The sequence below is a fragment of the Haliotis cracherodii genome, unplaced genomic scaffold (genome assembly GCF_022045235.1).
Source record: "Haliotis cracherodii isolate W230 unplaced genomic scaffold, xgHalCrac1.p SCAF_6, whole genome shotgun sequence".
NCBI lineage: Eukaryota > Metazoa > Mollusca > Gastropoda > Lepetellida > Haliotidae > Haliotis > Haliotis cracherodii.
Genome location: NW_027266319.1, coordinates 19,814,140 through 19,841,984, shown reverse-complemented (window position 1 = coordinate 19,841,984; position 27,845 = coordinate 19,814,140). Strand labels below are relative to the sequence as shown.

At 40.3% G+C, this 27,845-nt stretch overlaps 1 protein-coding gene across 4 annotated transcripts; it reads right to left on the bottom strand.

The window, feature by feature from the left end:
• Positions 1–7,544: 7,544 nt before the first annotated feature.
• On the bottom strand, positions 7,545–26,175 carry LOC139445166 (ETS domain-containing protein Elk-3-like). Of its 4 annotated transcripts, none has more exons than XM_071226284.1 (4): positions 25,856–26,175; positions 16,311–16,370; positions 14,732–14,851; positions 7,546–9,535 (listed from the first exon to the last, which is right to left on the bottom strand). In XM_071226284.1, exons 2-4 carry the CDS (start codon positions 16,315–16,317, stop codon positions 8,487–8,489), a joined length of 1,176 nt encoding a protein of 391 aa, XP_071082385.1. In that variant the 5' UTR covers positions 16,318–16,370; positions 25,856–26,175; the 3' UTR covers positions 7,546–8,486. The 4 variants fall into 4 exon arrangements, with proteins under 4 accessions (XP_071082387.1, XP_071082385.1, XP_071082384.1 ...); XM_071226283.1 differs by lacking the exon at positions 25,856–26,175 and adding an exon at positions 25,514–25,728; XM_071226285.1 differs by lacking the exons at positions 16,311–16,370; positions 25,856–26,175 and adding an exon at positions 15,292–15,710.
• Between the last annotated feature and the right edge of the window lie 1,670 nt (positions 26,176–27,845).

Genomic DNA, 27,845 nt, shown 5'->3' with positions numbered 1-27,845 from the left:
TTAGGTATATAATGTATGATATTAATGACACTTAGTGTAAAACCTGTTAGTTATGTATACAATGTATGGTATTAATGACACTGAGTGTAAAACCAGTTAATTATGTATACAATGTATGATATTAATGACACTGAGTGTAAAACCAGTTAATTATGTATCTAATGTATGATATTTATGACACTGAGTGTAAAACCAGTTAATTATGTATAGAATGTATGATATTAATGACACTGAGTGTAAAACCTGTTAATTTATTTAATTATGGCCACCATGGTCATGGTGGAAACGTAATTTGTGGGAAAACCCGTCTAAGACCCGCAATACTTTGGGCATTCGTCCGACGTTTTATAACAGAAACACTCCGCAAAGTGGCTATACACTGTATATTCACTATACAGTGTGGCCGTTTTGTCAAGGCGAGGTGAAATTGGGTTTACGTCGCGTCCAAGATTATTGCACTTTTATAGCGACGTGCATGCAAGTGTGTGTTGCTGCTTGTACTAGTCCGGACTGATGCCGATTTATAGTGCTAGTTCACTGAGATATCATGCCGCAGTTTAACACGAATACCCCACTCAGACACAGTATACTCACTCCGAGCCGACCAGTTCTTGTTTTAAGTGCCTTAATGGCGAGCGCTAGACAGGGTAACAACAAGTACCATCTTTTAACGTCTTTTGGTATGACGTGGCCGTGGATCGAACCCCGAACCTTCCGCTCTCCGGGTGGACGCTCTAGGACCAGACGACGGAGGGGGTCCGTTTTATCAAGGGGGTAAAATGCACCATATAGACTGTTTTGCCTCCTGTTGTACACAATCCCTAGTAAGGCATCATAACCGAATATATCCTGGCCGTTTTTTTGTGTTTTTACCAGGTATACGTTACGATCAGTTGCACATTTTGACCAGAAACATTATGATCAGTTTGACCTGATAAACAAATGCATTATGAGCAGTTTGACCTGATAACAGATGCAATATGATCAGTTTGACCTGATAGCAGATGCAATATGATCAGTTTGACCTGATAGCAGGTTTAATATGATCAGTTTGACCTGATAACAGATACAGTATGAGCAGTTTGACCTGTTAACAAATGCAATATGAGCAGTTTGATCTGATAACAGGTGCAATGTCAGCAGTTTGACCTTATAAACAGATGCAATATGAGCAGTTTAACCTGATAACAGATACAATATGATCAGTTTGACCTTATTAACAGATGCAATATGATCAGCTTGACCTGATAACAGATTCAATATGATCAGTTTGACCTGATAACAGATACAATATGATCAGTTTGACCTGATAACAGATGCAATATGATCAGTTTGACCTGATAACAGATGCAATGTCAGCATTTTGACCTTATAAACAGATGCAATATGAGCAGTATGACCTGATAACAGATGCAATATGAGCAGTTTGGCGTTATAATCAGATGCAATATGAGCAGTTTGACCCGATAACAGATGCAATATGATCAGTTTGGAGTTATAATTAGATGCAATATGAGCAGTTTGACCTGATAACAGATACAATATGATCAGTTGGACCTGATAGCAGGTTTAATATGATCAGTTTGACCTGATAACAGGTGCAATGTCAGCATTTTGACCTTATAAACATATGCAGTATGACTTGTTTAACATTATTTTCAGATGCGTAACACACATTTTGGAATTATATACAAATGCTTAACGGTTAGGTTGGTATTAGAAAGAGATGTATGAACTTAATAACTATAAATTTGGTATCATAACCAAATACCTGCGACTGTGATTAGTCGCTGTCTGAAGTACCCGTGTATCGGGAGGGTAGTGCTAGATATCTCTCAGTGTAAATCTATCAGTGACTTCGGACAGGCCTCGTTTTTCTCTCACAATTATTTCAGAAAAAATGGTCTTCAAAACTACCAGCTGTTGAAGCAAAACAAAAACATTTTTTATCATAAAACTGTGTCAGTAGCGACAGTTCATGGTGGGTATTATTAAGGGGAGACCGATCTCTGCTCACAAGGACGTGAAATTTGATGTCGCAACCAGTTTGGCATTATACACGGGCCACATTATGCTCTTAATTTACCTGTAAGTGTAAACATGACCCTTCCTGCTGCAAGAATATACATCATAATGACACGCCAGCCATCTGCCAGCCGAGAATGTTGACCTCGTAACTTTCTTGGGCTGCACACAGAGCTCATTACTCCCCATTAAACAGCTGTCGCTAATGACAAAAACGTTCAAATTGCTTTCGCGTTTTGCCAAGAAAAGTAAAACCAGCGTGCAGCGAGTGTCATTCTTCACTCAAAGAATAAAATATTTAATTTTGACATAAGCGTCGTCTGTCATGTCACTATGCCCACATAGCCTGACAATCCATCCAGCGTAGAAAGTTAATGTCTAATCTTTAACTGTTTTGTACGCTTAGTTTCCAGGCACGCTGTATTACGATCTTAAAACACTCCGCCTAGGTCTACTTTACTTTCTCACGCGTATGAATTTTAATGATACAGTTCGCCACAGAACTCAACCCCGCCCGAGGTCACAGAGTGCGTACAAACTGGGTGCCGTCTCTATATCCTCGGGGCTACAACACGTGCAGTGCGCAGCCGGGCGTGGAAGGGCGCCCACCGCGAGATATGTCAAATGGCAATTCACAATCGTCAGCTGTTTATCATTGCCTTATCGTGTGGAAGGAATTTCACTGTAAGTCACAGGCAAAGGTCAAATGAATACAATTCCCTGCATAACACGTAAATATAACAGTTCATATGCATTTGAACACACTGTACTTATAATATGTTAAGAACCACATTATTATAAAGGTTCATATGAAATCAAAATATTTTTTAGGAAATGAATAGTATTACACATATGTTTGCAAAATTCACAGTAAAAATACCAAGGACCACAATCGTGAGACTATGGAATTAGTGAGTGAGTGAGTGAGTGAGTATGGTTTTACGCCGCTTTTAGCAATATTCTAGCAACATCACGGCGGGGGACACCAGAAATGTCACACATTGTATCCATGTCGAACGCTTTGACCACTAGGCTACCCGACCGCCCCTATGGAATTAGTACATTATCCTTACAGGTCAATAATCAAATAATTAACAAACAAACAAACAAATAGTATAGGCTTAGGTACGTGTCAATTGCTGCTACTCTATTGTTTGTGTTGTTGTTATTATTAACATTATTGGGAAAAGACTCCTGTGAATACATGAGATTATAACCTATTCACTAAACATCATTAAACTTGAAAAAACAACGATTTATGGAGACATTAATTGTTGTGCATCGCATAATTCCTACTATATCAATGTTTGTTTGTTTGTTTGTTGTTTAACGCCGCACTCGGCAATATTCCAGCTATGTGGCGTCAGTCTGTAAATATGCGAGTCTGGACCGGATAATCCAGTGATTGATATCAAGAGCATCGATCCATGCAATTTGGATACGATGACATTCATCAACCAAGTCAGCGAGCCTGACCACCCGATCCCGTTAGTCGCCTCCTACGACAAGCATGGTGGCTTTTTGCGGCAAGCATGGGTTGCTGAAGACCTATTCTACCCCTCCTACTGGATCAGAGAATGGCAAACGTGATAAGGAGACCAGCTTCGCGTATGTGCATACATGTTTATAGTAAACAATACATTGTATTTAGGTAGGTAAAAGGTATCAAGGGCCGATGACAATAACAACACAGACACGGACGGTGATCACTGCCATTAACATGCACCTGAATGAAGAATTATGTTAGGAAAAAACATTAAGACATTTTCTTTTAAAAATCGTAATCTGATGTATTGTAATTATTTTTACTGTTTCAGCTGTTGTTTCACGGGTTTGTCAATACCAGGACAGGACCAGTCAGAAAAACAAAATATTGTTTGTTTGTCTGCAATATTCCAGTTACATAACCAGACAATCCAGTGATTGATATCACGAGCATCGATGAGGGGTAGGATGATATGCATCAACCAAGTCAGCGAGACTGACCACCCCTTATTCCCCGTTCACATGCGCCTCTATACATATGTGTGTATATGTGTATACGTGTGTAGATATACATACATGAGTATACGTGTCATGTGAACGCGTTTACTCATATGTGTATATTTACACCAGGAGCAAATTTGCATCATGTATGGAGCAGGGCAACTGTAAACGTAAATTTGCTCTGTGTGTTTATGTTGCAATGTGAACGTTTATGATTACGTAAGAGGAGGATCTAATTGATATCTGTTCTTTCGCCAACAAACAAATTGTCAACAGTTGCCAACTTCTATGTGTATGAACAGAGTTGAGCGGTAGGTGTTTGTTTTCTTTTGGTTTTAATGAGTCAAAACTTTGTGTACGAATTAAATCAAACACATGGTGCTTCACGCGAAAAATGTAGGTGAAGTAACTCTCTTCTCATTCAATTGGAAAACAACCTGTTTTTTGTTGAAAGTCGTGAACAGACTGATCAATAAATATGTGTGCCTTACACAATTTACATACTTTATTTACACACCTAAGTTGATTTTCATGTGAACGCATAGTACATTTACATATACACACGTATGTATAGTTACACTTAATTTACACAAAATTACATACGTTAGTAAACGTTGTGCATGTGCACGGGGTATTAGACAAATTTACGAAAAGTATGGGTAGGTAGAGATAAATTCGAACCCGGATCTTCACGGGGCCACAAAACCTTGGACATTTCAATGTCAATCAACCCCTAGCTATATGTCTGTTTCAATGTCAGTCAACCCCTAGCTATATGTCTATTTCAATGTCAATCAACCCCTAGCCATATGTCTATTTTAATGTCCATCAACCTCTAGCTGTATGTCTATTTTAATGTCAGTCACGCCTATCTATATGTCTATTTCAATGTCAATCAACCCATAGCTATATGTCTATTTCAATGTCAGTCAACCCCTAGCTATATGTCTATTTTAATGTCAATCAACCCCTAGCTATATGTCTATTTCAATGTCAATCAACCCCTAGCTATATGTCTATTTCAATGTCAATCAACCTCTAGCTATATGTCTATTTCAATGTCAATCAACCCCTAGCTATATGTCTATTTTAATGTCAATCAACCCCTAGCTATATGTCTATTTCAATGTCAGTCAACCCCTATCTATATGTCTATTTCAATGTCAGTCAACCCCTAGCTATATGTCTATTTCAATATCAATCAGCCCCTAGATAAATGTCTATTTCAATGTCAGTCATCCCCTCACTGCTGACTCGGGTAAAGTCGTGATACGTACACCTCCTACACGTTACTGCCCCTCATACTTGCTGTTATCTACTAGTATATGTTTTATAACGTTCCAGTGATACGTAGTCTATTTCACTCCAAATGCACACAAATGATGATATATAGATGTTATTGAAGACTATCAACTGGTAGTGATTGACTACCAAGACATATGTTCCATGGAAAGGAGACATTATTTATAATTGAAGTGAAACATCCTTCACAGTTGCCATGGCAATAGTATATTTTAGATTTTGCATTATATTTCGTTTCTAGCAGTTATTTCTGTTTGTCGCACGTCATTCAGACACCAGTTATACAAACAACTCAAAATAGATACATCTCTGACGCGTCTCTCTTTCTTCATTTCACTGTCGGTTTCAGTTACTGACATTTGCATCTCTGAACTTCTTCACTGCGCAGGTAAACAAACTTGTTTACAAGTAAAGAAAGACGATTGTATTTTGATATGGGGTTATTGACATTTAATTTTAGGTGGGGCATTGTTCGAGCAAATGTCGGCATCCATCACTGTGTAGTGCCGTACGAGAGTGCCGTACAAATAGGCATGGTTACTGTGCTGGATTTATCAAAATAAATATGGTCTTTGGCCGCTTTTAGCAATATTTTAGCATAAAACCGGCGTGTGTTTGGAGGGGAGGGAAATCGAACCCGGATCTTTGGAGTGACGAACCAACGCATTAGCCTCTTGTCTACTCCATTTTCAATTTATAATTATGGTGGCAGTGCTGATACGTTAGGATCCTTCTACATGTTCAGGCAACTTCCTTAAAGCTTAAAACACAAAGAACAAAACATTATTTATTTTATGAATGTGTCTACAGTCTAAGACACCTCGTCTGTCTGGACAGCATATTTCACGTGACGTGTGTCCGGTAGGTACTCCCAGCCTTCTTGGTATACTACTCAAAGAAATTAAAGAAAACCCGATTATCGTTTTTCATACGACTATGGGTTAATCTTGTCAAGGCATGACATCCACGTGACATGAAAACACCGGGTGGTCCCTAACTTCTTTTGAGTAGAATAGATACGATGCCGACTCTAAGGCTGTACTTGAACGTGGGGATTACGGGTCAGAATGTGTCCACAGGACCGCGTTTGTGTCGAGAGTACACAAAAATGAGGATAGGGTGTTGGCAATGCTTCATCTGACTAACTCATCGATCACATTCAGGCTGCCGTGATACAAACTGTCGGACAATACAAAATATATACACCCTTCTTGTTTGATAGCGGCTAAAAATGAAAAATGGTATTTCGATGGTGATGTATTTGAAACGGGTATCATAGTTGCTTTTGGGGTCTTAAGTTTGCAGTGTTTCGGCGACTGTTTCCGGCCTAACCTTTTTATAACGTTCATCATTTTTTGGTCAAGTGCATACTTTCTTTTGCCCGGCAGTAGGTGGAATAATGCAAATGGGCAATTCTCTCACTCACCAGTTTCTCCATGGGTTATCCTTACTTGATTAAAACACAGTGTATTGGGGTAGCCTAGTGGCTAAAGCGTTTGCTCGTCACGCCGAAGGCCCGGGTTCGATTCCCCACATGGGTACAATGTGTGAAGCCCATTTCTGGTATTCCCCGCCGTGATATTGCTGGAATGGTGCTAACAACGGCGTAAAACTCAACCCCTTAGATGTCTGTTATGAAGACTTGCTAATTACGAAATACAATAACCGGAATGATATGAGTTTTACCTGTGTATCCATTATGCAAGCTACTACATTATGTCCTTAAAGCGGTATGCCCACGATCTGAGCCATTGATTCAATGTAGGCCTAGACATTCGGAAAAGCACCATGTGTGAAACTGAACAAAATATCCCTGGGTATTGAGTTAATCTGTAGGCGCATATACACCCTAAAAAAGGAGTTATGATAACAACAGTATTGAAATAACAACGTTAGGACAACTAATCTCCCCGAGATGAGGCTGGCTGGCGTTGCAAATTGATTGAAATTATTCAATAGACGATTTGTTTGCCGATTCAATCTGTATGACGATGATCAGTCTTGCAATTAATGATTACCCCAATTAGAACGAAATTAAGTCTCAGGTTCACATAAGCCACTATTAGGGCCGTCCAGGCCTTAACTGGTTGCAAACGCCAGATCCTTAGACTAACATTTAGTCTCTGAAATCTTATATCACACAATATCCTTCTTGACTCTAAAAATAAAACCCAAAACGTCAACCTTATATCATACAACAACATTCAGATTACACAAAATACATTTATTATCACAATATTTATGATAAAAGTCAAGTGTATTAATCCGTATAAACGGACGTAAAAATCATCAGAGATAAATAACTTGCATCCGGGTATCTCGGGCTATTGCCTGGGTCGCCGTGACATTGACTATTCGGTGGCAGGTCAGAACTCTCTTCCTCATGAGAGGGCTATTAATGTGCTTCCTCGTGGGAAAAGTCGAATCAAGTAACGCTATACACACAATCGTTATTAATCTGTAAGCAAGTTATGGGTTGCGAAGAGAGAAATGTATATATACAGCGATATTTCTGACACCAGCGGTGCACGTTAGAACAAATTTCACCACTGAACAATGCGTTCATAACCATGTCAGTCTTACACTATTGTTCAAATTCGAGTCATCACCGGAATCACAGCAACGCATGACCAGGTCATGACTCACACGAATACGTCATCAAATACGTAGACTACGTCGTAAGATACATCAACAGGTCATCAAATCCAATGACTTCGTCATCAGGTTCGCAGCACTACATCATCAGTTTTGCAGTACTACATCATCTCAGGTCCGCAGCACCACGTCATCAGTTTGAAGTACTATGTAATCAGTTCCGTAGCACTACGTCATTAGTCTGGCAGCACTACGTCATCATGTTTGCATGATTACGTCATAGTATAGATATAAATGGATCATTCAAGTAAGGACTTAACAATATGGGTATATATATACACAATGGTCCCATAGCACTTCAACGCTTTCAGTCTTAATGAGTTAATATGCACTTAAAGAAGGGTGATGCGCATGTTTAAAACAACGTTCATTTATGCACTTGTAAAGACACGTTTTATGCGTTCACGAGTTGCGTTATGCATATAGTCACCATACACACACACATACACATACACATAGATCCACTCTCTTTCACCACAGTGACAATATCGAGTATTCCAGTATGGTATTTACACATTTCATAACACAGGGATTGTCCTTGGGGACGTCACAAGACCGGGAGTAGAAAGATTCTCCAGGCCACCGCTGATGTTGCTGAGTGTGACGGGGGAGAAGGGGATGTGCCCGTTGATGTAGCTGGGGAACTGGAAGGCGGTGGCGGCGCTCACACGGGGGCTGAGAGTAGCTACGGGGCTCAACGAGCTCCAGAAATGAAGAAGCTGGGGTGTCCGTGGCATGCCCATCGGACTCGTGAGGAGCAGCGGAGTGTGGAGTCCTGGGAAGGCCGACGCTAGGGACTTGGCAGACGGGCTGGTGATGGGAACTGTCGTGGCGGGGGTGAGGGTGGTGGACGCCCCCACGGGGGTCAGGCTGAGGCTGATGGGGCAGGGCTTTGGCTTACTGACAGACGAGGAGGATGAGGATGAGGAGGAGCGAGATTTCGATGTAGGAGATGAGGACGAGGAACACGAGGAGTGAGTCAGCTCCAGCTTTGGCTCCGTCAGATGTTTGACAGCAGATTCGGACTCCCTGTCCCTCTCTCGATCTCTTTCTCGTTTTTCTCTCTCCTGCAGTCGCTCATGTTCCCGGTCTCTCTCCCTCTCTCGTTCTCGTTCCCTCTCTCTTTCCCTTTCACTCTGGTGAGCAGCCGGGATGCTCCACGCTGAAGCTTGAATTGCTGAGGATTTGATGTCCTGTGCATTGTAGGAGGCGAAATGAGGCATAACCCTCTGTCCATACTCATGAGCTAGAGACTCCATCTTGACTTTGAAGGGAATCTTGTTCTCTGTTTTGACGATTTCAGGGAAGGACACAAACTTGTACACAAATTTCTGACCCATGACCTTCTTGATGATGTTCTTGTCATAGTAGTACCTCAGAGCTCTGCTCAGTTTGTCGTAGTTCATATTGTGTTTATTTTTTCTCAGTCCCCACAACCTAGCCACTTCTTCTGCATTGATAAGCTTGAACTCGCCGTCGTTGTTGGTCCACTGGATGATCTGGTGGTGCTGCTGGTTGACCAGGAGCTCCAGAAGAAACTGCCACAGAGTAATGTTCGAGTCCATGGCTGAAACACAACAACAAACGATCAGTATTCTAAGATGAAAGGGACAGACAAAACTAGTAGACAGAGACATTGTCACGACTATTAACACTTCTCTTGCACGGTACCTATGGTCTGAAGCATGCACATGGTGCTACGTACGTATTACTCATCATCACCATCATCATCATCATCATCATTGTCGTCATAATAATAATAATGCGCTAGATTCCATACACTGGTTTATGCTCAAAGCGCTATACATTATATTATTTCCCGATCATTAGTGTGCACTTGATTCACAACTCTCCATACCTCATGTTTGTTGTAACAACTGTATAAAACCATGGGTGATTATATATTGTGTGACATAGCTGATCGTGCGTAATCTTGGGCGACTCGATTATTTACTAGTTGCAATAACTGTAAGAACAATTATGAAAACGTCCCAAAACAACATTCACTCACGTTGACCTGAGAAAAAATTAAGCTTCATCTGGACCTGCTAACAAGGATGAACACATGAACCTTGGGATTCGAACCCGAGCAACTGCCAATAGGTGAACGCACGAGCCGCAAGACAGACATATACTACTCAAAGGAAATTAAGGACCACCCAACTATTTTATGTGACAATAGTTAATCTGTCATAAATCAGGTGTGTCTTTGGAATCGATTTCTTATGAATATGGAAAGGGTTTTGTCGAAAGGGTTTATTAACTTCTTTTGAGTAATATAAAACAATATGCCCAGGTCTGTGCACAAGAAATTGATATTTATGAGAATCAAGGGTGGTGAGAAGGTTTTTGAACTCTCAAGGCAAAGTTGCAGCCACAACATGAAATAACGGAAACACCATAACACGTAACACAGTTGCCATAAATAACTCAACCTTACAACAAAAAGCAGAAAAAATATTCCATTGCCAACTGTATACAAAGGCGTGCCGTGAAATTAATAGCGTGGCATTTCGTGTGGTCACCAAGCAATAACTTTCCCTGTTCGTAATACCGTAACGAGAAACACACGGCAGATATTGACGTCTTGTAAAGTGTCAACTCTTAGTAGACGTATTTGAGATCTGGATCGGGACAAGGCCATCGCGCATATGCTGTACTTAGCGATGTAGGCTAGTTAAATTAGTGGCAGGCATGGATGTTTGATCTGTTGCTTGATAACGTGGGCTCTCCTGGTGTGATTCCGCCTGTGCCTAAATGATCAGACTGCGTGCAGTATAGCCCGAGTCTTAACATCAATATACACCTGAACGTGGCCTCACGTCCCTATCGCACACTGACCGGTGTCTCTAACACTCCGCCAGTGACCCTATTTGTTTTCTGGATGAACTGTAATGCTATTATAGCCTATATTCGCTCCCAAACCTTTCGTCTGTTAACTAGGCACATAGCTGTGTCTTAATATGGTATCATTTATAAGCATATACTTTGAAGATTTCATTATCGAATCCCCGTTGAAAGTTGTTGAGGTTTACGCCTGGTGACAAATGTGAAGGATATTGAAAGCCACAGCTGTGATATAAGCCGAGTTATTACCGAGTTAAGGGCGCATCGCTTAGCTTAATGCACACGCTGTGCTCGATATCGCTGCTCCCGCTACACGGGGTTGTTTATTACCAGGCAAATAAGAAACAAATGTTGACCATGAAAAAAAAGACGTTTTCACCGAAGTGCCACTGGTATTCTATGCACAGAGGCAGATCCCAGGAATACATTCTCCCCGACTCCAAAGCCTTGTTGTGACACCCTACAGAATATGCATGGCTCTTCGTTGAAAAACTTCATGTGAAAATTCTCTGAAAATATTCTTGACTTACTATTCATGATAACGCCAGTTACAACAATGAAATTCAAAAATCTTCTCTCTAAAAGAATATGATCTATTGCACAGTGCAGATACGCTAATAAATTATTTTATCTTATGATGCCATATTATCACAAGAGCATCTGTGAAGCACGAGTATTTTCTATTGTTATCGCATTTTCGCGATAAATAAGAAAATATTACTCAACATTTTGAGCGATGCCACACCAACATCAAACAGGGTCCAGCAATACAGGTTACAGATGCAGGTCCTACATTCATTAATTGTAAGGGACCTGGCAGGTAATATGAGTGAGTGAGTATAGTTTTACGCCGCTTTTAGCAATATTCCAGCAAAATCACGGCGGGGGACACCAGAAATGGGCTTCACACATTGTACCCATGTGGGGAATCGAACCCTGGTCTTCGGCGTGACGAGCGAACGCTTTAACCACTAGGCTACCCGTCCGGCCCGCAGGTAATGGGTAATGTGAGGGTCCAGCAAACCAATTAAATAGTGTAGGGTACAGTAAGTTATAGAAATTACTTCTGAGCCTGATATGATTCAATGATCATGTGGACAGTGGTTATAAATTCTGGATGAAATGGCAGACAACCATAACTGTTCTTGATGTGCTTCAGGTATGGTTATTATTGTGCGACCCTCGTTACGCAGTGTATTCTTTTTCTCCGTCCATTCTTAACTTTTGTGCGTACTGGACGCGCATTTGTGCTTCGCGTAAAAGCGAGTCAGATGCTGTAACAAGTGCCAAAAATAAATGCGGTTACAGGGTTTTACATGCGTAACGGCGGTATGTGGCAGCCAGCACACAACAACATCTGATGGGATGTTGTCTGACGTCCATGTCATTACGCATTAATCCACGAACGCCTGGTTAGCTTGGGGTTAAGCATTTGCCCCTACCTGTCTCACACCTGGTTAAAGATGTCACATTGTCGCAGTTTTAACATACCTGTAACACACCTAGAAGCCCAAGTGTGACGTGAGAGCTGATACTCCCTCCATAAGTAATGATCCATTTTCAATCTCTAGACAACCCACGAGGTGCCACGAGCAACATTAGACATAAACTGCCAAGAAGTGAATGGCAATTTCTTATGATCCGAGAAAGATGATATCGTCCACCAATTTAACTAATTGAATCATTCAGTAATAATTATCGATCTTCCTTGAAAGAATTCTCTAATTTGAAGAGGCTCAAGTCACGTTGTCACGAGAAGTCTCTGCTTAAATGATAATCTCGAGGATTCTCGCCGAGTCCAGAGCGTTTACAATCAAGACTGACTTGCCATGTCAGATTTTTCATCCACAAGGAAACACAAAAATAATATTTATCTTTGACTCCAAAATCAAAGCCAAAAGTCTCCAGACAGTTCCAAAAGGCTGTGGCCACAAATGAAATTAATCGGCACGGCTCCCCCTTAACGGTATTACACTTAACCCAGAGTAAAATGCCAATCAGTGGCTCAGCTCGGGTATAGAAATACGGCATTCTTAAATCTCAAACAGCCAAAAAGTCATGCTCTTCTAAAGCCGGAGTCCCCCATTTGCCCTGGTACGTGACGCGAGAACCCTGAAGCTCTCAAAATCAACACTGACGGATACATTTGGGGAAAGGTATGCTGTATTAACAATACGTCCAGCGTTGAAAAGGCAGATCGGAGATTCCGACGATATTTTCAATGGCTACAATTGTGGTATGTTTGTGTTTTGGTTTGACGAAGTTAACTCTAGATAAACGAGGGGACATGCTAACGGTCACCACTACAGGATCAATCATCTCTCATCCCTGGAAACATTACTTCAACTCTCATTCCCAAATTACTGTCAATACTTACTTTACAGTGCTCTCCAATTCAAAACATGTCCATACAAAAAGCCATATATTATACAAATATACTTGTGTACTTTTCTTAGCAACTAATATACACTCGCAACAGACTGTCAACGAAACTGTTTTTAGTAAACACCCACCTTGGACTTCAAAGTTGATGTTTTCAAGTTTTGGAAGATAATTTTAGTGTTGTAATCTTTATTAGTTTAATTAAATTCAGAGCCACATGCACCGGCTTATCATAGGAGGTTGATGTGCTTTTATTTTATAATTAATAAAACCTATTTTTTTGTTTACGAAAGCAGCACTTAAGCTGTCGCAAATGATTTCGCCACCCACTGTGTAAAGTGTTTCATCGACTGTCAAAGCAGTTTGTTGCGCAGACTTATCGCTTCCAGTTTGGCCCGCTATCAAAAGCAAAGATTATCTCAATTTCACCCACAGACGAGATTACCGAATTCCTTCTCCCGACCTTTTTCAAGTGCACATTTTTCTTCTGACATGTTTAAGACTCTTTTTGAAAACAATGATTTTTCACATTCTTCATCAAACGATAAAAACCAAACAAATAATTGTAAACAAACAAGCATACGAAATGGCATTTATCATAAAATACTGTGCTGGGGAAAAGGCCAAATCTTTCAGCTGTCAACACAAAAACCTGTACTGTTTTATATGAGCTGCCCATCTGCTTTCAATCAACCAGACTGAAAACGCCTTTCAATGAGTAATTTACTTGTAGGTCTATATTTTTTTCATACAGAACCAATTATTTTGTTAATAATTAAATCATAATAATTATCGTAATTATCTTATCAATTACAATCTATTATTTTCAAAATGCATTTTGATACAGAAAATGTTTCACAGTGGTGCCTGTCTTCGAAGTGAGTCACACACTTCGCCATAATGACATGAGATCCGTATGTTTACTGTTGATCATATCCGCTTATCGAGGGGGATTCTTGGAATCGCGTGGCATAACGGCACATGTGTAAGTTGTTATCGAGGGGGGACAAGGAAATAGCCGGTTTGTCGTGGTTCCCTATCGATCGTGACTTATTGGAAACGAAGGACGGGCGATTGTCAGCCGAAGCAGGAAAAACTCAACCCCAATTTCCCTTCCCATTCACATCATCATCCGCCTGTGAAAAGCGGAAAACTTTCTCATTTCCTTTCGCATCACCCAAGACTTCAAAGAGGCCCAATTCCGCAATTCACCAAGAGTTTAAAATCCGGACACGAAACATTGTGAACGAAAACATGGGTAGTGTTATCAGAAAGTTATCACAGAATGTGTTGAACTCGGAGTCTGAAATTATTTTTAAAAATATTGTCATATTTCCCTTGATCGATCCATGCGTATACAACAATGGCCCAACAACAAAATCAGTGTAGTTTTAAAATATCTAAAATAGGCTGATAAGAAGTTTTATCTACTATCAGAGCCCTCCGCGTATCGGGGAAGCTCCTTCGGACTAAACACTTTCGTCATCGCGTCGTCCCAGCAATGAAATATGGAGCTAGTAATATTGACACTTACCCTTTACGCTTGGCTTGTAGTTGTTCACGCACTGTGACTTAGCATGCTGACCTGTAGGATCAGTTTGTTTAGATGTTAAACCATCAGAGACCGCTGGAGATGGGGAACTTCTAGGCAACTCTGCAAATTACAAAACACAACCCGTCCATAACATACTTTCAAATTCAACAGCAGTTCCCTCCCTTAGTGAGGTCGTTGAACTAGTGTTGTGATATGTGGTAACATGAGCGTGTCTCACTCAAGCCTGGGTCATCTATCACGTTCGTTTCCAGACGTTTGCTTCTCGGAGTGTCAACAACTCGCGAAGCCACTGTCTCTCACGACAGAATTAAATATTACGATAATTTCAAGTATTACCACAAGCAGTAGTCCCCTCCAAATTGACATCTCAACTAGACCCAGATGCTTGTTGCCTTTCACCAAGCTAACTAGTGTATCATCTCGAATCGTTTTTCACACACGCACATTCGTTCTACATCAATCGTCCGCCTTCTAAAATTTCCACGAAATCACGATTTCAAATCTAAACAAAATGCTGAAAATATCTTGCTATACGTTACCGGGCTCAAATGATAAGACAAAGTGCACTCCTCGCCTGATATTCTCTAGAACACAAGCCGGTTCGCAATTCAGAGCGTTACAAGTTCTACACTGTTTTTTGTCCGATTTTTGTCCTCTTTCGTTTCACGTGGTTATCAGCTTTTGGTGGCAACTGGAATCGTTGTGGATTAGCGCGAGTGACGGCGGAGAGGGTCGCGTTCTTTCGGTGGGACAGCCGCATAGCCGAAATTCCTCGCCCTGCGCTTCAGTCCGCTACTCGACACGCCAAGGGAAACTCTAAACCATGGCCGCATGGAATCCCCCTGAATCACGTAAACGATAACGAGACCCCCCTTTCCTCGTCTAGCCCCTGTTTCCAGTGGAACATGGCGACGGGACGAAGAAGACAACCCGTACAACACTGGCTACATAAGACACTCGCCATTCTGGGCTAAATACACACACCACAATGGGCATTTTCATCTGCGTAAACAAGTTCGTAGTTTGAAATAGATACTTTAAAAGTGAACTCGGTGTAAACAGTACGGTGTGGCAGAACGATAACCTCGCGGTGTTTATGCTCGTCAAATCCAACAAGTAAACACTATTCACTTGAAGCGGCTTAACGTGATTGATTGCATAAGCAATAAAACCAATTGCCGACACAAGAAAACCTGTAATTATTAAACAATTAATTCATAAACATTAAAACTATTTGTTTACAGTTTTATAACATCGAGAAACGGTACCAACATGGTCTAAATTTTGCAGATGTGGGGGTATTTTTTAAATAATCCAATCGCTGTAACAGCAGAGAGATAAGGTAAATTAATATTTAATACAAATAACAGCAACAATTAAGCCTTCAAAACAGGAATACAGCTTACTCGTGCATTGGAAAGCGATATTACAGATAAAATTTAAAAATCAAAACAGTCTGTCAACAATATGCCGACGGGCGGGCTTAAACTGCGTGTACGGTGCACTTAATGATACGGTTTATATTTATCTGGACAGATGCTTAAATAACTCGACTCACCGCTCATGCTGAAACTGCACCAGGGGTACAGGCAGGGTAGAGGAAAACTGGGTCTCGTCACTGAAAGACAATAAATACTCTCTATGACACACGGAAACAAACACTGTTAGTGTTGCGAAAACGTAACATCAGCTTAGGTGGGATTTTCCACAAAATACTTCCCCTTTCCTCCACAAAATTGCCCGGAACTGTCAAATCCTTCCTATTGTCTGCGCCAAAACCTACCTCCGTTCCAGATATTCTTCCGGCTTGAAAATTAAAGTCTCACATTCACTTGTCGTTTGACGCCAAGCCATTCAATAATAATAATAATAATAATAATAATAATAATAATAATAATCCCAACAAAACAACAATAACTCTTTCCTTTTTCCTCAAAATATGAACGACTATGGGGACTATTATTATTCTCAGTAGTAGTAGTAGTAGTAGTAGTAGTAGTAGTAGTAGTAGTAGTAGTAGTAGTAGTAGCCATCCCGATCTTAAGAACCAGGTTAATAATGCTAGACTGGATGCAATTCGTACACTGAAACAGGCCATCACAACCTGAGCGACTATGAATCAATACACACCGGTTACACAAACATGTGCTATCGATGATATCCTAGCAACAAGTGATGCTGTGAGTATAGAGCTGTATACACTTATGTGTACAGATACATACGTATACACACCACTACATTGTATCCCAGTCGGCGGGATCGGATGTGACAAATGTCACTGGCACTTCGCAGGTGTACAAAGGAAGCGAAAATTGATGGATTCGTTTGCAAATTTCCGGTTGAACTTTCCAGCAAACTAGAATTATACAGAGAAAGGATGTCGGCGGTTTGAAAATATTCATCAACTTTTAAAAAAGATAACCGCTCAATTTTGATAGCTTTTGGATGTGAGTTAAAGTTGGGATATAAACACGATGGAGTCGTCAGTGCAACAGTGTATTGCGATACAAATTCTTTGTGCTTCAAGATCATTACAATATACAATAAAACGCCAAGGCCAGAGATATAATTAGTCCAGATTATCTGCCTAAAACATATTCCATTGGGGGCAAAATTGCGGTGAAAAGTATTTGTAGGGATCACTGAAAATTCACGTTTCGTTTAAATTAGTTTGGGGATATTACTTACTCCAAACGGAATGCCTCATCATTTCTTTACAAGGCATCAAACTTTACCAGGCATTACCATCACAGAAGCCATAACATCAAAGATGAAAAAAACTCTAAGATTTTTGGGGGATATAATTCATAAAGACAACCACAGCTTTGACTAGTTAGATGTCCAAGAATTGCCCGATCATAGGTCTGTCTTTACGGTTGGTGGAAATATTTCGGATACTTCCATCGCACGCTTCATAAATCATCAAGCCGATGTGTTTTACGAAAGTGGACTCTCACATGTGCTTGAAATTTATTGCCAGTCTTTCCTCTTGTGACACAACGTCCGCGTCCGAGCAGGGTCGCGATATGTGTGAATCAACACACACGACTTTTTGTTAAACTATTCTATGCTTGTGGATGCATATTATGGAGTTAACGCAACTTAAATCCCCGGTGATCCTGATTGGAATTCAGCAATCCATGCTTGTCTCGAGAGGCGACTATGCTTGTTGTAAGAGGAGAGTAACGGGATCGGGTGGTCAGGCTCGCTGACTTGGTTGATGCAAGTCATCGATCCCAATTGCATAGGTAGATGCTCATGATTTCAGTCGCTGGATTGTCTGGCCCAGCCACGACTCGATGCTGAGTGCGGCGTTAAACAACAAACAAACGAACAACTAAGCAAACAACACAGCCCCTCGCATCACACATACGTTATCAGGCTGTAAGAGAATTCAGTTTGTTTCCTTGTTTGCACACTATCTGTTCAGCAGACTGGCTGGGTAGGCTGAGGCTGAGTGTGGATTACCATATGCAGGCTGTTTGTCACCGAAGCCCGGGTCACGTCAAACGTTCCTTATCGGGGTGAAATGCAATGGTTTAATTGCTCCAGACCGGGTTTAATTCAGCCCAATGCAGGACATCACGACACAGCCGAACGCCTGTTGACACGTCAAAGGTTGAGTATGACGTATATCACATGTCAACCCGACCAAGAATACAAAAATCCCGTTTACAACCGCGTGCACTGCACTGCAGTACATCACAATCACAATCACTAAGCCACAGACTCACTCACTCAAACCACTCCTATGTAAAACGACTTTCCTCCTGTCTAAACAAGACATACATACAAGAACTAAAAAAAAATATCCTTCATCAAGTTACAACTTTACACATCTGCGACACACAACAATGAAATACACTCACTAATCAGAGTCCACTGCACACGTGGTAACAGGAATTCCACGTGTAATTTATATGCATCACACATAAACTACAAGGATGATTACATGTGGGTTTAACCACGGACCTAAATATGTAGGTCCGTGGTTTAACTGACGGGAGGGGAGTCTAAGAGACCTGCACGTGCACACTGATATTTCTTCTCCTCTAAGCTCCGGGGAAACTAAAACAGGGGGTTCTCAATTTCTAACTGCTAAAGAACAGTTGGAAAAAAGATATGACCCTCATGAAGTGAACGACTTCATGCCGCGAAGAGCTGGCTTAAGACGCGTTATCAAGTGATATTTAATCATTCTTCTTTAACGTATGCTTATGTAAGCTTATCTTCTTGCGACGGGTCAGCTAGTTGGAGTTAAGTTTGACAGTTATATACTTTCGACTCGACTCTATTTCTGGCGATTAAAATGTTTACATAGAGTTGACGGGTGATTAGAAATGGTGTTACTTCTATCAATTTCGCTTCAGGTTCTAGAGAGCTTAACTTTCATATGTCAGAATAAATACACGCCTGCAATAGTATATTCCTGATTGTACTCACTGACAGCATCTACTGAATCGTTGAAGAAAAGAATATTATTCACTCCGGAGTGGACATGTACTTGTATGATATTCACGATAAGAGGAACTTACAAAAAAACAAAGTTGTTTCTTCAAAAAGAAGTGGAAAGTTGTTGATCAAAACCCGTCCTCCTAAAAACCAAAGTCGTGTATAGGCAGAGCGGTACGCCGTCACAACTTCAGCGCGCGGTGATTTGGGGCATCACTCAAACATCACTTACGTCATACGATAAGAAGTCGTGCAAACAACCGTTGTACGTACGCGCACGTCCAGTATACAGGAAAACCAGGCCATTCCTTACACCGCCCCGCTGACAATGATTTGCGTCCTTGTCGTTGTACAGTGACAATGTTGCCTAAGTTGGGTCACCGAGATTAAACTCTGCTACGACAGGTATAAAGAATAACTCCCGAAAACAGTAAACAAGAAACATCTGCTCTTGTTTCTCAATGTTTCTCAAGGCAATGTCATGGCTATAAGGTACATAGTTTAAATTCCAACAACCCGAGATATTAAATCTGCACGACATTTTGTAAGGAGAAAACGTGATTTTTATAATTACCAGGAAAGATTCCGGATGAATTAATTTATGCGGCGGCAGGTCTATCGCGCTTTCTGTGCATGTGCACTAATAGTTTCGGAATATGTGCGTGTTGGAATTTGGTTTGGGAGAAGTGGCACGCGCCAGGGGTACAACTTCTGATCATGGGGGGTAAGAAAAGACGTGCTTACTTTAATTCTAGAGTTTTTCATGAACGCTCTATTCTCGGATCGATAATTGAAAAATATAATCTTCTAAATGCAGAACTTAAAGGCATGGGTGTATGTCACGTTTAGTCTCAAGATGTTTGACTGATGCAGCGTTAAACAATAATTACTCACTTACTCAAATTGTTTCAACAACAAATAGCAAAATGTGCACTCGGGAGTTGATCGGAAACTATGAAAACAATGAATAATAAAAACAAAACAAATTTGAACAAGAATATTACACGATAGCAATGAAAACATCAACGGTGACATGATGACTTAATACAAAAACTTAACAATCAGAGACGGGGAAATAGACAGACAACCACGAGTGGGTTCGAAACCTGAGCCACACAATGATAGTGCTGCCCTTCTAACGAAACCTGGGAGAAACGATGTGATACCTATCTTGCAAGAAACCTTGATCGTGTTACATCGACTGCTGAAACACAACGTGCACCTGCATATGACTGCGACGACTAATCAAACACACCGCCACATAGACAGCTATTTACATGTTAAAAATGTGAACACCGTGGTTGCTAGGAGACGCTTTTTCATTCGATTGGTCACTAATACCTTTATCACGACAATAAGACATCACGTCAGTGCTTGACGTATCACATTGACGTATTTTTCAGGAAAGTTGTATGTTAATTAGACAAAGACTTAGTCTATGAAAACATTTCTCTGAAATAATTGTAATATATATTGGTTCAAAAGAACCTTTTTCTCCTCTGCTGTTTCAGGTGGAATCACGGAAACTAGACTTGAATTAGTTTGATCTAGACTTGCCGAGGCTTTAGTAAAACATATATATATACTCCAGTCATGGCGCAATAATGTTAATATAAATTTAACACTATGTGACCATATTTTTCGTACATCAATTTTCGCCATCTCTCCTGCAGTAACCGGTTCGATCATACTCTTGCCAGAGGTGTAATCAGTGGGATCTAAGAACACCAACAAGGTGAATATTTAGTGTGAAACAAGGATGTTCGCTGTAACTTTCAACATCCTGTTCATTGAACATGTCAGCGTTGGCCGTTTCATTCGTAATGGCCATAATTCGCAGTAACACTAATTGTAGCTTACAGCTTTTTAACAGAGACGGTGCACATTCCTACTCTCGCGGCAAACTGTTTTGCTTTAATAGACTCTACTATGAATAACCCGGAGTCTGTCTCTCTGCTAGAACTGACCGCAATACAATATCAGAGAGTCTCCCTAAAAAAATTACCCACGCCACCATTTTAGAGAATCTCTCAGGCATTGACAACCCATTACACACGATCTTCTCGCCACTATCTCTCAAACAATGGTTGATAGACACTACGTTCCACACAATAGTTGATAGACACTACGTTCCACACAATATTTGATAGACGCTATCTTCCACACCATATTTGATAGACACTATACTACCTTCCAAATAATAGTTGATAGACGCTATGTTCCACAAAATATTTGATAGACACTACCTTCCAAATAATAGTTGATAGACGCTACGTTCCACACAATATTTGATAGACACTACCTTCCACACAATATTTGATAGACACTACCTTCCAAATAATAGTTGATAGACGCTACGTTCCACACAATATTTGATAGACGCTTCGTTCCACACAATATTTGATAGACGCTTCGTTCCACACAATAGTTGATATAGTTGATATACGCTATCTTCCACACAATATTTGATAGACACTACCTTCCACACAATTGTGGTATACACAAATTTCCACACAATATTTGATAAACACCTGCTTCCACACAACATTTTATAGACACTAACTTCCACACAATTGTGGTATACACAAATTTCCACACAATATTTGATAAACGCCTGCTTCCACACAACATTTAATAGACACTAACTTCCACACAATTGTGGTATACACTACCTTCTACACAATATTTGACAGACACTACCTGACAGACACTATCTTCCATACAACGTTTGATATACCCTATCTTCCATACAACCATAGATATGCTCCCCACTGCGAGGGACTGCCTATGCAGAAACACACAGGTTGGATCCTCAAAGTGTGGACAGTTCAGCTGGGACCCCTGGGTGCAACTTTAAGCCTTCACACCATGTTTGAGATAACACCTATTACAAATACTACACAAGGTTTCCATCATGGAATCAATCCAATTATTCGTTTTTTAAGACCAGGTTTAGTCTGTCTTACAGACCCTGATTCAAATATATCAAATACAGCCCATGCAAGCCTATATTGTTCGTCAAGTCTAGATTTCTGCAGCATCTGAAAATGAAGAGAGTCTCTGGGCTCCATTTTGTTAATTTTTTAATAAGATAATATATAACAATTATTCTCTATCTGTACGATATGTCCATTTCAGAGACCAGATGTTAATCTAGGTTGTGTGCGAATAACACTAAACACCGAGATCTTCCAGCAGAATCCTTGAACCTTAGTTCTGTGTACCACACACTCAACATTAAAATCTACCACAATCCTTAAAGGATAGTGTCGTGTACATCACACTAAACACTGAAATATCCTACTACAATAACAGAACGATAGGAACATACATCAACAGATAATTCTTGAAGAGCAACATCCCGTGTACTGACTGAATGTTGAACGCATACACAAGATGCATGTACACAAACATACAACGTAAGGACGACCTACCCGAGTGACCTACCCTTGATGTGCGACCGACTTCAAACACACACTGATGATTGTGGTCAGAGAAAATCTGAACTCGCATTTTCCGGATCACTGCTACAGGTAACCATCAAAGGGGTGCCGCCTTTATTGTTAAGTATCACGTTAAACCTTTTGTGTTGCCGATGGGTCATAATGTCTATGTGATGTAAGATGTTAATTAACAAATCCCATTACGTCACAGATCACCCCCGGGCGATTGGAAGATGGGGTGTTGATGCCGTACTGTTTTTACCCCTTGATATATGCCGACATTTCTCGGTCTACGGGGACGTCGGAGACGTGGTGTTTGAGTTAAAAACATGTGTATTTTTAGAGCGAGATAAATTTAAGTTGAGGAATTCTCTGTGCAACGCTGATAACGACTGCTGGCGAATTGTGATCCATAGCATACTCGCTTAATGTGGGTGGTCCTAAACCCTGTCGACTTCCAGAAGCGAAACGAAACGATCCGGAGGTGCTTTGTGTTGAGGAATGTGCTGAAATGACCCTCAGTGGGATCCGACCAGGGAGGTAATGCGATTTGGTAATACAGAGACGAGTAAATTCCGGGGTTAATTTGTCGTGATGGGGATTAAACCAATAATGTTCTGAGCGTGAAACAAATGTTATCGTAACAGGATGGATTCCATAACGAATTGCCCTGGGAGCTTCGTTCCACCTGAGCGCCTCTGTACCCGTGCCGGGCCATGTTTAAAGTACGTAGAAAATTTGGTTTTAAAAGTAGTTTGTTTTTTACACCCCCCTTCCCCCCCCCTCCACACCCACGTTTTTACTAAGCATTTACATTATCAATTGAACATTTCAAGTTCAAAAAAGCATATCAGTATTATTAATAGGACGAATGTTTATTTATTACGATAATTGATGAAACCGTAATCTTTCTTTCCTCACGATAGCTGCTTCTTCCACAGGAAAAAAATATTTACTTCCTGCCAAAGGCATAGAATATCTATTTCCTGGTTTTCTAATTTAAAAAAAAATAATTCCATTTCCTTCATAAATAAGAAATACATGAAACCATACATAAATAAACATCGTGACAATTAGATGATTAAATCAATTTAGAAAGGCAAACTAATAAATAAATATATATTTGTTGTTTCGGAACCATGAAAAGTACTCATACAAACTTTAGCGGTAAGGTGATATCTCTGTCCCATAAAAAAAACAGAATCCGGGTTGCGTTTAAACTGGTGTGTGGGTGTGCTCTGGTTTGAGGTTTCTGAATGCCTTGAGAACGGCGGGGATTAAATGGGATTGTTTCAATATCATCACAGTCAAAATTCAACTAACAGTTCAACTGAAGGTTCAAGAGACAACAATGTTGGCGGTGTCATACTTGTGATCTAAAATACCATACAGGTTTAACCAATTAACGCCGATGCACTGTGTTACTCAACTATATCAATATGGTTCGAAATATACTCCTTGGTAATAGTAAGAAACACGAGCAAACATACCAGGGGTCTCAATTCAGTTGATGTACACAATGTCCAAGTCCTGTGCCATGACTATGGAATTGACGTTTTTTAGGTATTTTTTTTATTACTAAAAGTCAACATCAAACTAACCAAGTCAAGTTTGCATTGAGGAGAGATTCTTTCGAAGAAAAAAAGACAATTATTTTAAAGAAATGTTTTCATTAACTAAGTGAGTTAGTGAGTATAGTTTTACGCCGGAAATGGGCTTGACACATTGTACCCATGTCGGGAATCGAACCCGGGTTTTCGGCGTGACGAGCGAATGCTTTGACCACTTGGCTACCCGACCGCCCCTCATTGAATAAGTGTTAGTCTAACAATGTTTTATCATATGTTAATACCCTTGATATGCCTTGAGGATAACCGTCATTATACAATACTGTATCTTGATCGTATCTATATTATCATCGATCAACAGAGTTATACAACAGTGAACCTGTACTATAGATCAGAGTTATACAACAGTGAACCTGTACTATAGATCATCAGAGTTATACAACAGTGAACCTGTACTATAGATCATCAGTTATACAATAGTGAACCTGTACTATAGATCAACAGAGTTATACAACAGTGAACCTGTACTATAGATCAACAGAGTTATACAACAGTGAACCTGTTCTATAGATCAACAGTTATACAATAGTGAACCTGTACTATAGATCAACAGAGTTATACCACAGTGAACCTGTACTATAGATCAGAGTTATACAACAGTGAACCTGTACTATAGATCATCAAAATATACCATAGTGAACCTGTACTATAGATCATCAGAGTTATACAGTTGCGAACCCGTACTATAGATCAACAGAGTTATACAACAGTGAATCAGTACTATAGATCATCAGAGTTATACCATAGTGAACCTGTACTATAGATCATCAGTTATACAATAGTGAACCTGTACTATAGATCATCAGAGTTATACAACAGTGAACCAGTACTATAGATCATCAGAGTTATACCATAGTGAACCTGTACAATAGATCATCAGAGTTATACCATAGTGAACCTGTACAATAGATCATCATTTATACAACAGTGAACCTGTACTCTGATCAACAGAGTTATACAACGGTGAACCTGTAAATGTAATATCGATCAATGCAGTTATACAATAGTGTAATATGATCACACCTGTATCATCGACCACACAGACAACACAGAGTAGCAAACAGCAGCCAACTGGCTATCGATTCATTGACACAAGTATTAACTATGTTAATCGATATGACTGTTGTACCTTCAGGGTAGTCATGTCGTTATAACAGTAAACGTGTGTATATACATATCTATATGTATATTACACACCAATGTCTACACTACGTGGCTATCAAATATCACTGACTTACCGTTCACTGACAACAGGTGTTTGTTGGACTTCGGTCGGAAGAGCTGACTTCCCACATGCGTATGAGGTCATATAAATTGTTTTAAGTCTAGATATGCGTGAAAGTCCGGTTAGAGAAGCATGTTGCGACACGAGCGAGTAGTATAGAGCCTTATTCACATGAGTCACGTCCGGAAGCGAGTGGGTGGTTCGTCTGTGTTGACTGGGAACATGTGAACAACGGACTGCGATTTCAAACGGATGTGGAATCTACAACGGGATTGTAATATGTTTGTATCCCGCTCATCGCTGGGACCTAGTTCCCCGTTATACCATGAACTGGGACAAATTAAGGCCTACTCACCTCGAGACGAAGTCTGGTTTAGATTCTGTTTCTTTCCTTGTGGGCCCAAGCTAAATCTAAGTCCGATTGTGATGTTAGTTAATTATCGATCGCTCATTCCACAAGTTTCAGTGTTAAACTCGGGGACAGGATTCGTGTATCCTTCGTGTATCTGACGTAATAATTCACCACAATCTATCCGACAACAAATCCTCGTCTTCGTTTCAAATCCTCGAATTACGGGAGCTTACTGACCCGAATCCAAAATCGTTTGAACGCGAGGTCAATCTTTAGGCTCCACTCCCGAATACCTCGCATGTCACAGCGTGATTCATGGCTATTGAATATACAATCACCCGGAAGTCTATTATTTACGATGGGAACTCCTTCTGACGTCACTGTGACGTCATATGTCCATAATCGTCCTAATATGGCAAAGAAACAGCCTATCATTGTACAGGCAAGTATATGTCGTCTTGTGGTTATACTGCCGCGGTCGATCGTGTGGCGGGGATTGTGGGTCAACGGGACCTAGAACTGTTAGAGAAACAACCACGAATGAAGTGTATTCTAGAATATGGCACATTAGCTTAAGAATAACCAACTTATCACAACTGGGTAAAGTAAAGATTGTCATCAAACTATTTGATGCGACAAATTTACTCTGAGATAATTGAACGAGGCAATTGGTTGAATATGTAACTGCTTTGTGAAAAAAATGTATTATGGTATGCTGTAAAAAAAATATGATAAATTATGAGATATTTTAAAATCACATTAGATTAACATAAAATTGATTTATAACTATTAATGGCAAAACACTCCCTGGAGTCTTCACGGCACCAGTGTACGTTACTATGGAAATATTTTATTTCTGGCTTTCATTTCTTAATATACTTTCACGCCGAGTTTCTGTCATAAACATGCGTTTTTAATGTGGTGCTATTTGTGTTTTCTGGCATGTATTCTCCACAATTAGTGGATATTTAGCACCAGTGTACATGTAGATACATACGGACCTATATATAGTATACCCCTAGCCACCACGACACTTCGCCAAATCGTAAATCAAATCCACCTGTATACAGTGAATCCCCGTTAGGCAAGAACCCCTGTGTTCAGGCGTTTACAATTTACATGTAGGTGTATAAACATACAAAGGGAGATTGCTCCATACCTATGATACGTCAATCCGGACATTTGTTAAACCGGACAATCAATCAATGAGAACAGCACCGTTCGGATTAACGAGGTGTCCCTGATTCCCCTGATTTCTCCACCAGTGCACTTCAAAACACACATGTGTCATGTGACGGGACATATACCAGAACCAGGGGCGTTCTGTGTAAAAATAGTTCATTTCTAACGGTACAGTCGCCGAGCATACTCGTGTAAACAAAACTTGTTAGATTTCATGTCTGTGTTGATTTAAAGCATAGATACAGTGCTGAGTGTTTGTGTAACATTTCCATTAAGTTGTCGAAACTTGTTTGTGCATAGGTAAAGAAGGGGTTTGACGTGAGTTCAGATTCATTAATACGACTCGAGTAACTAACACGGTAGCACTTGATGTTAGTCTGCCATACAGACCCTGAAACAAATATATCCAATACAGCCGAAGTATATAATGTTTGACAGGTCTAGATTACTGCAGTATCTGAAAATACTCTGGGCTCTTTTTATTATATGTTATAACTATAATTTTAACAACTGTTTTTTTCTGAAAAATATGTTCATTTCTGAGACAGAGATGTCAGTCTAGACTTGATGTGTACGTCAGAATCTACACTGTTGAAGTGTATGGAGATAGATATCGCGATGCTTGGTCAGTGTGTGAGTGGACCCGTGAAGATCCGGGTTAGAACTGGTCTTCAGCAACCCATGCTTGTCGGAGGAGACGACTAACTGGATCGGGTGGTCAAGCTCGCTGACTTGGTTGATACATGTCATCCATCCCAATTACGTAGATGATCGATGGTCCAGACTTGATTACTTACAGACCGCCGTCGTA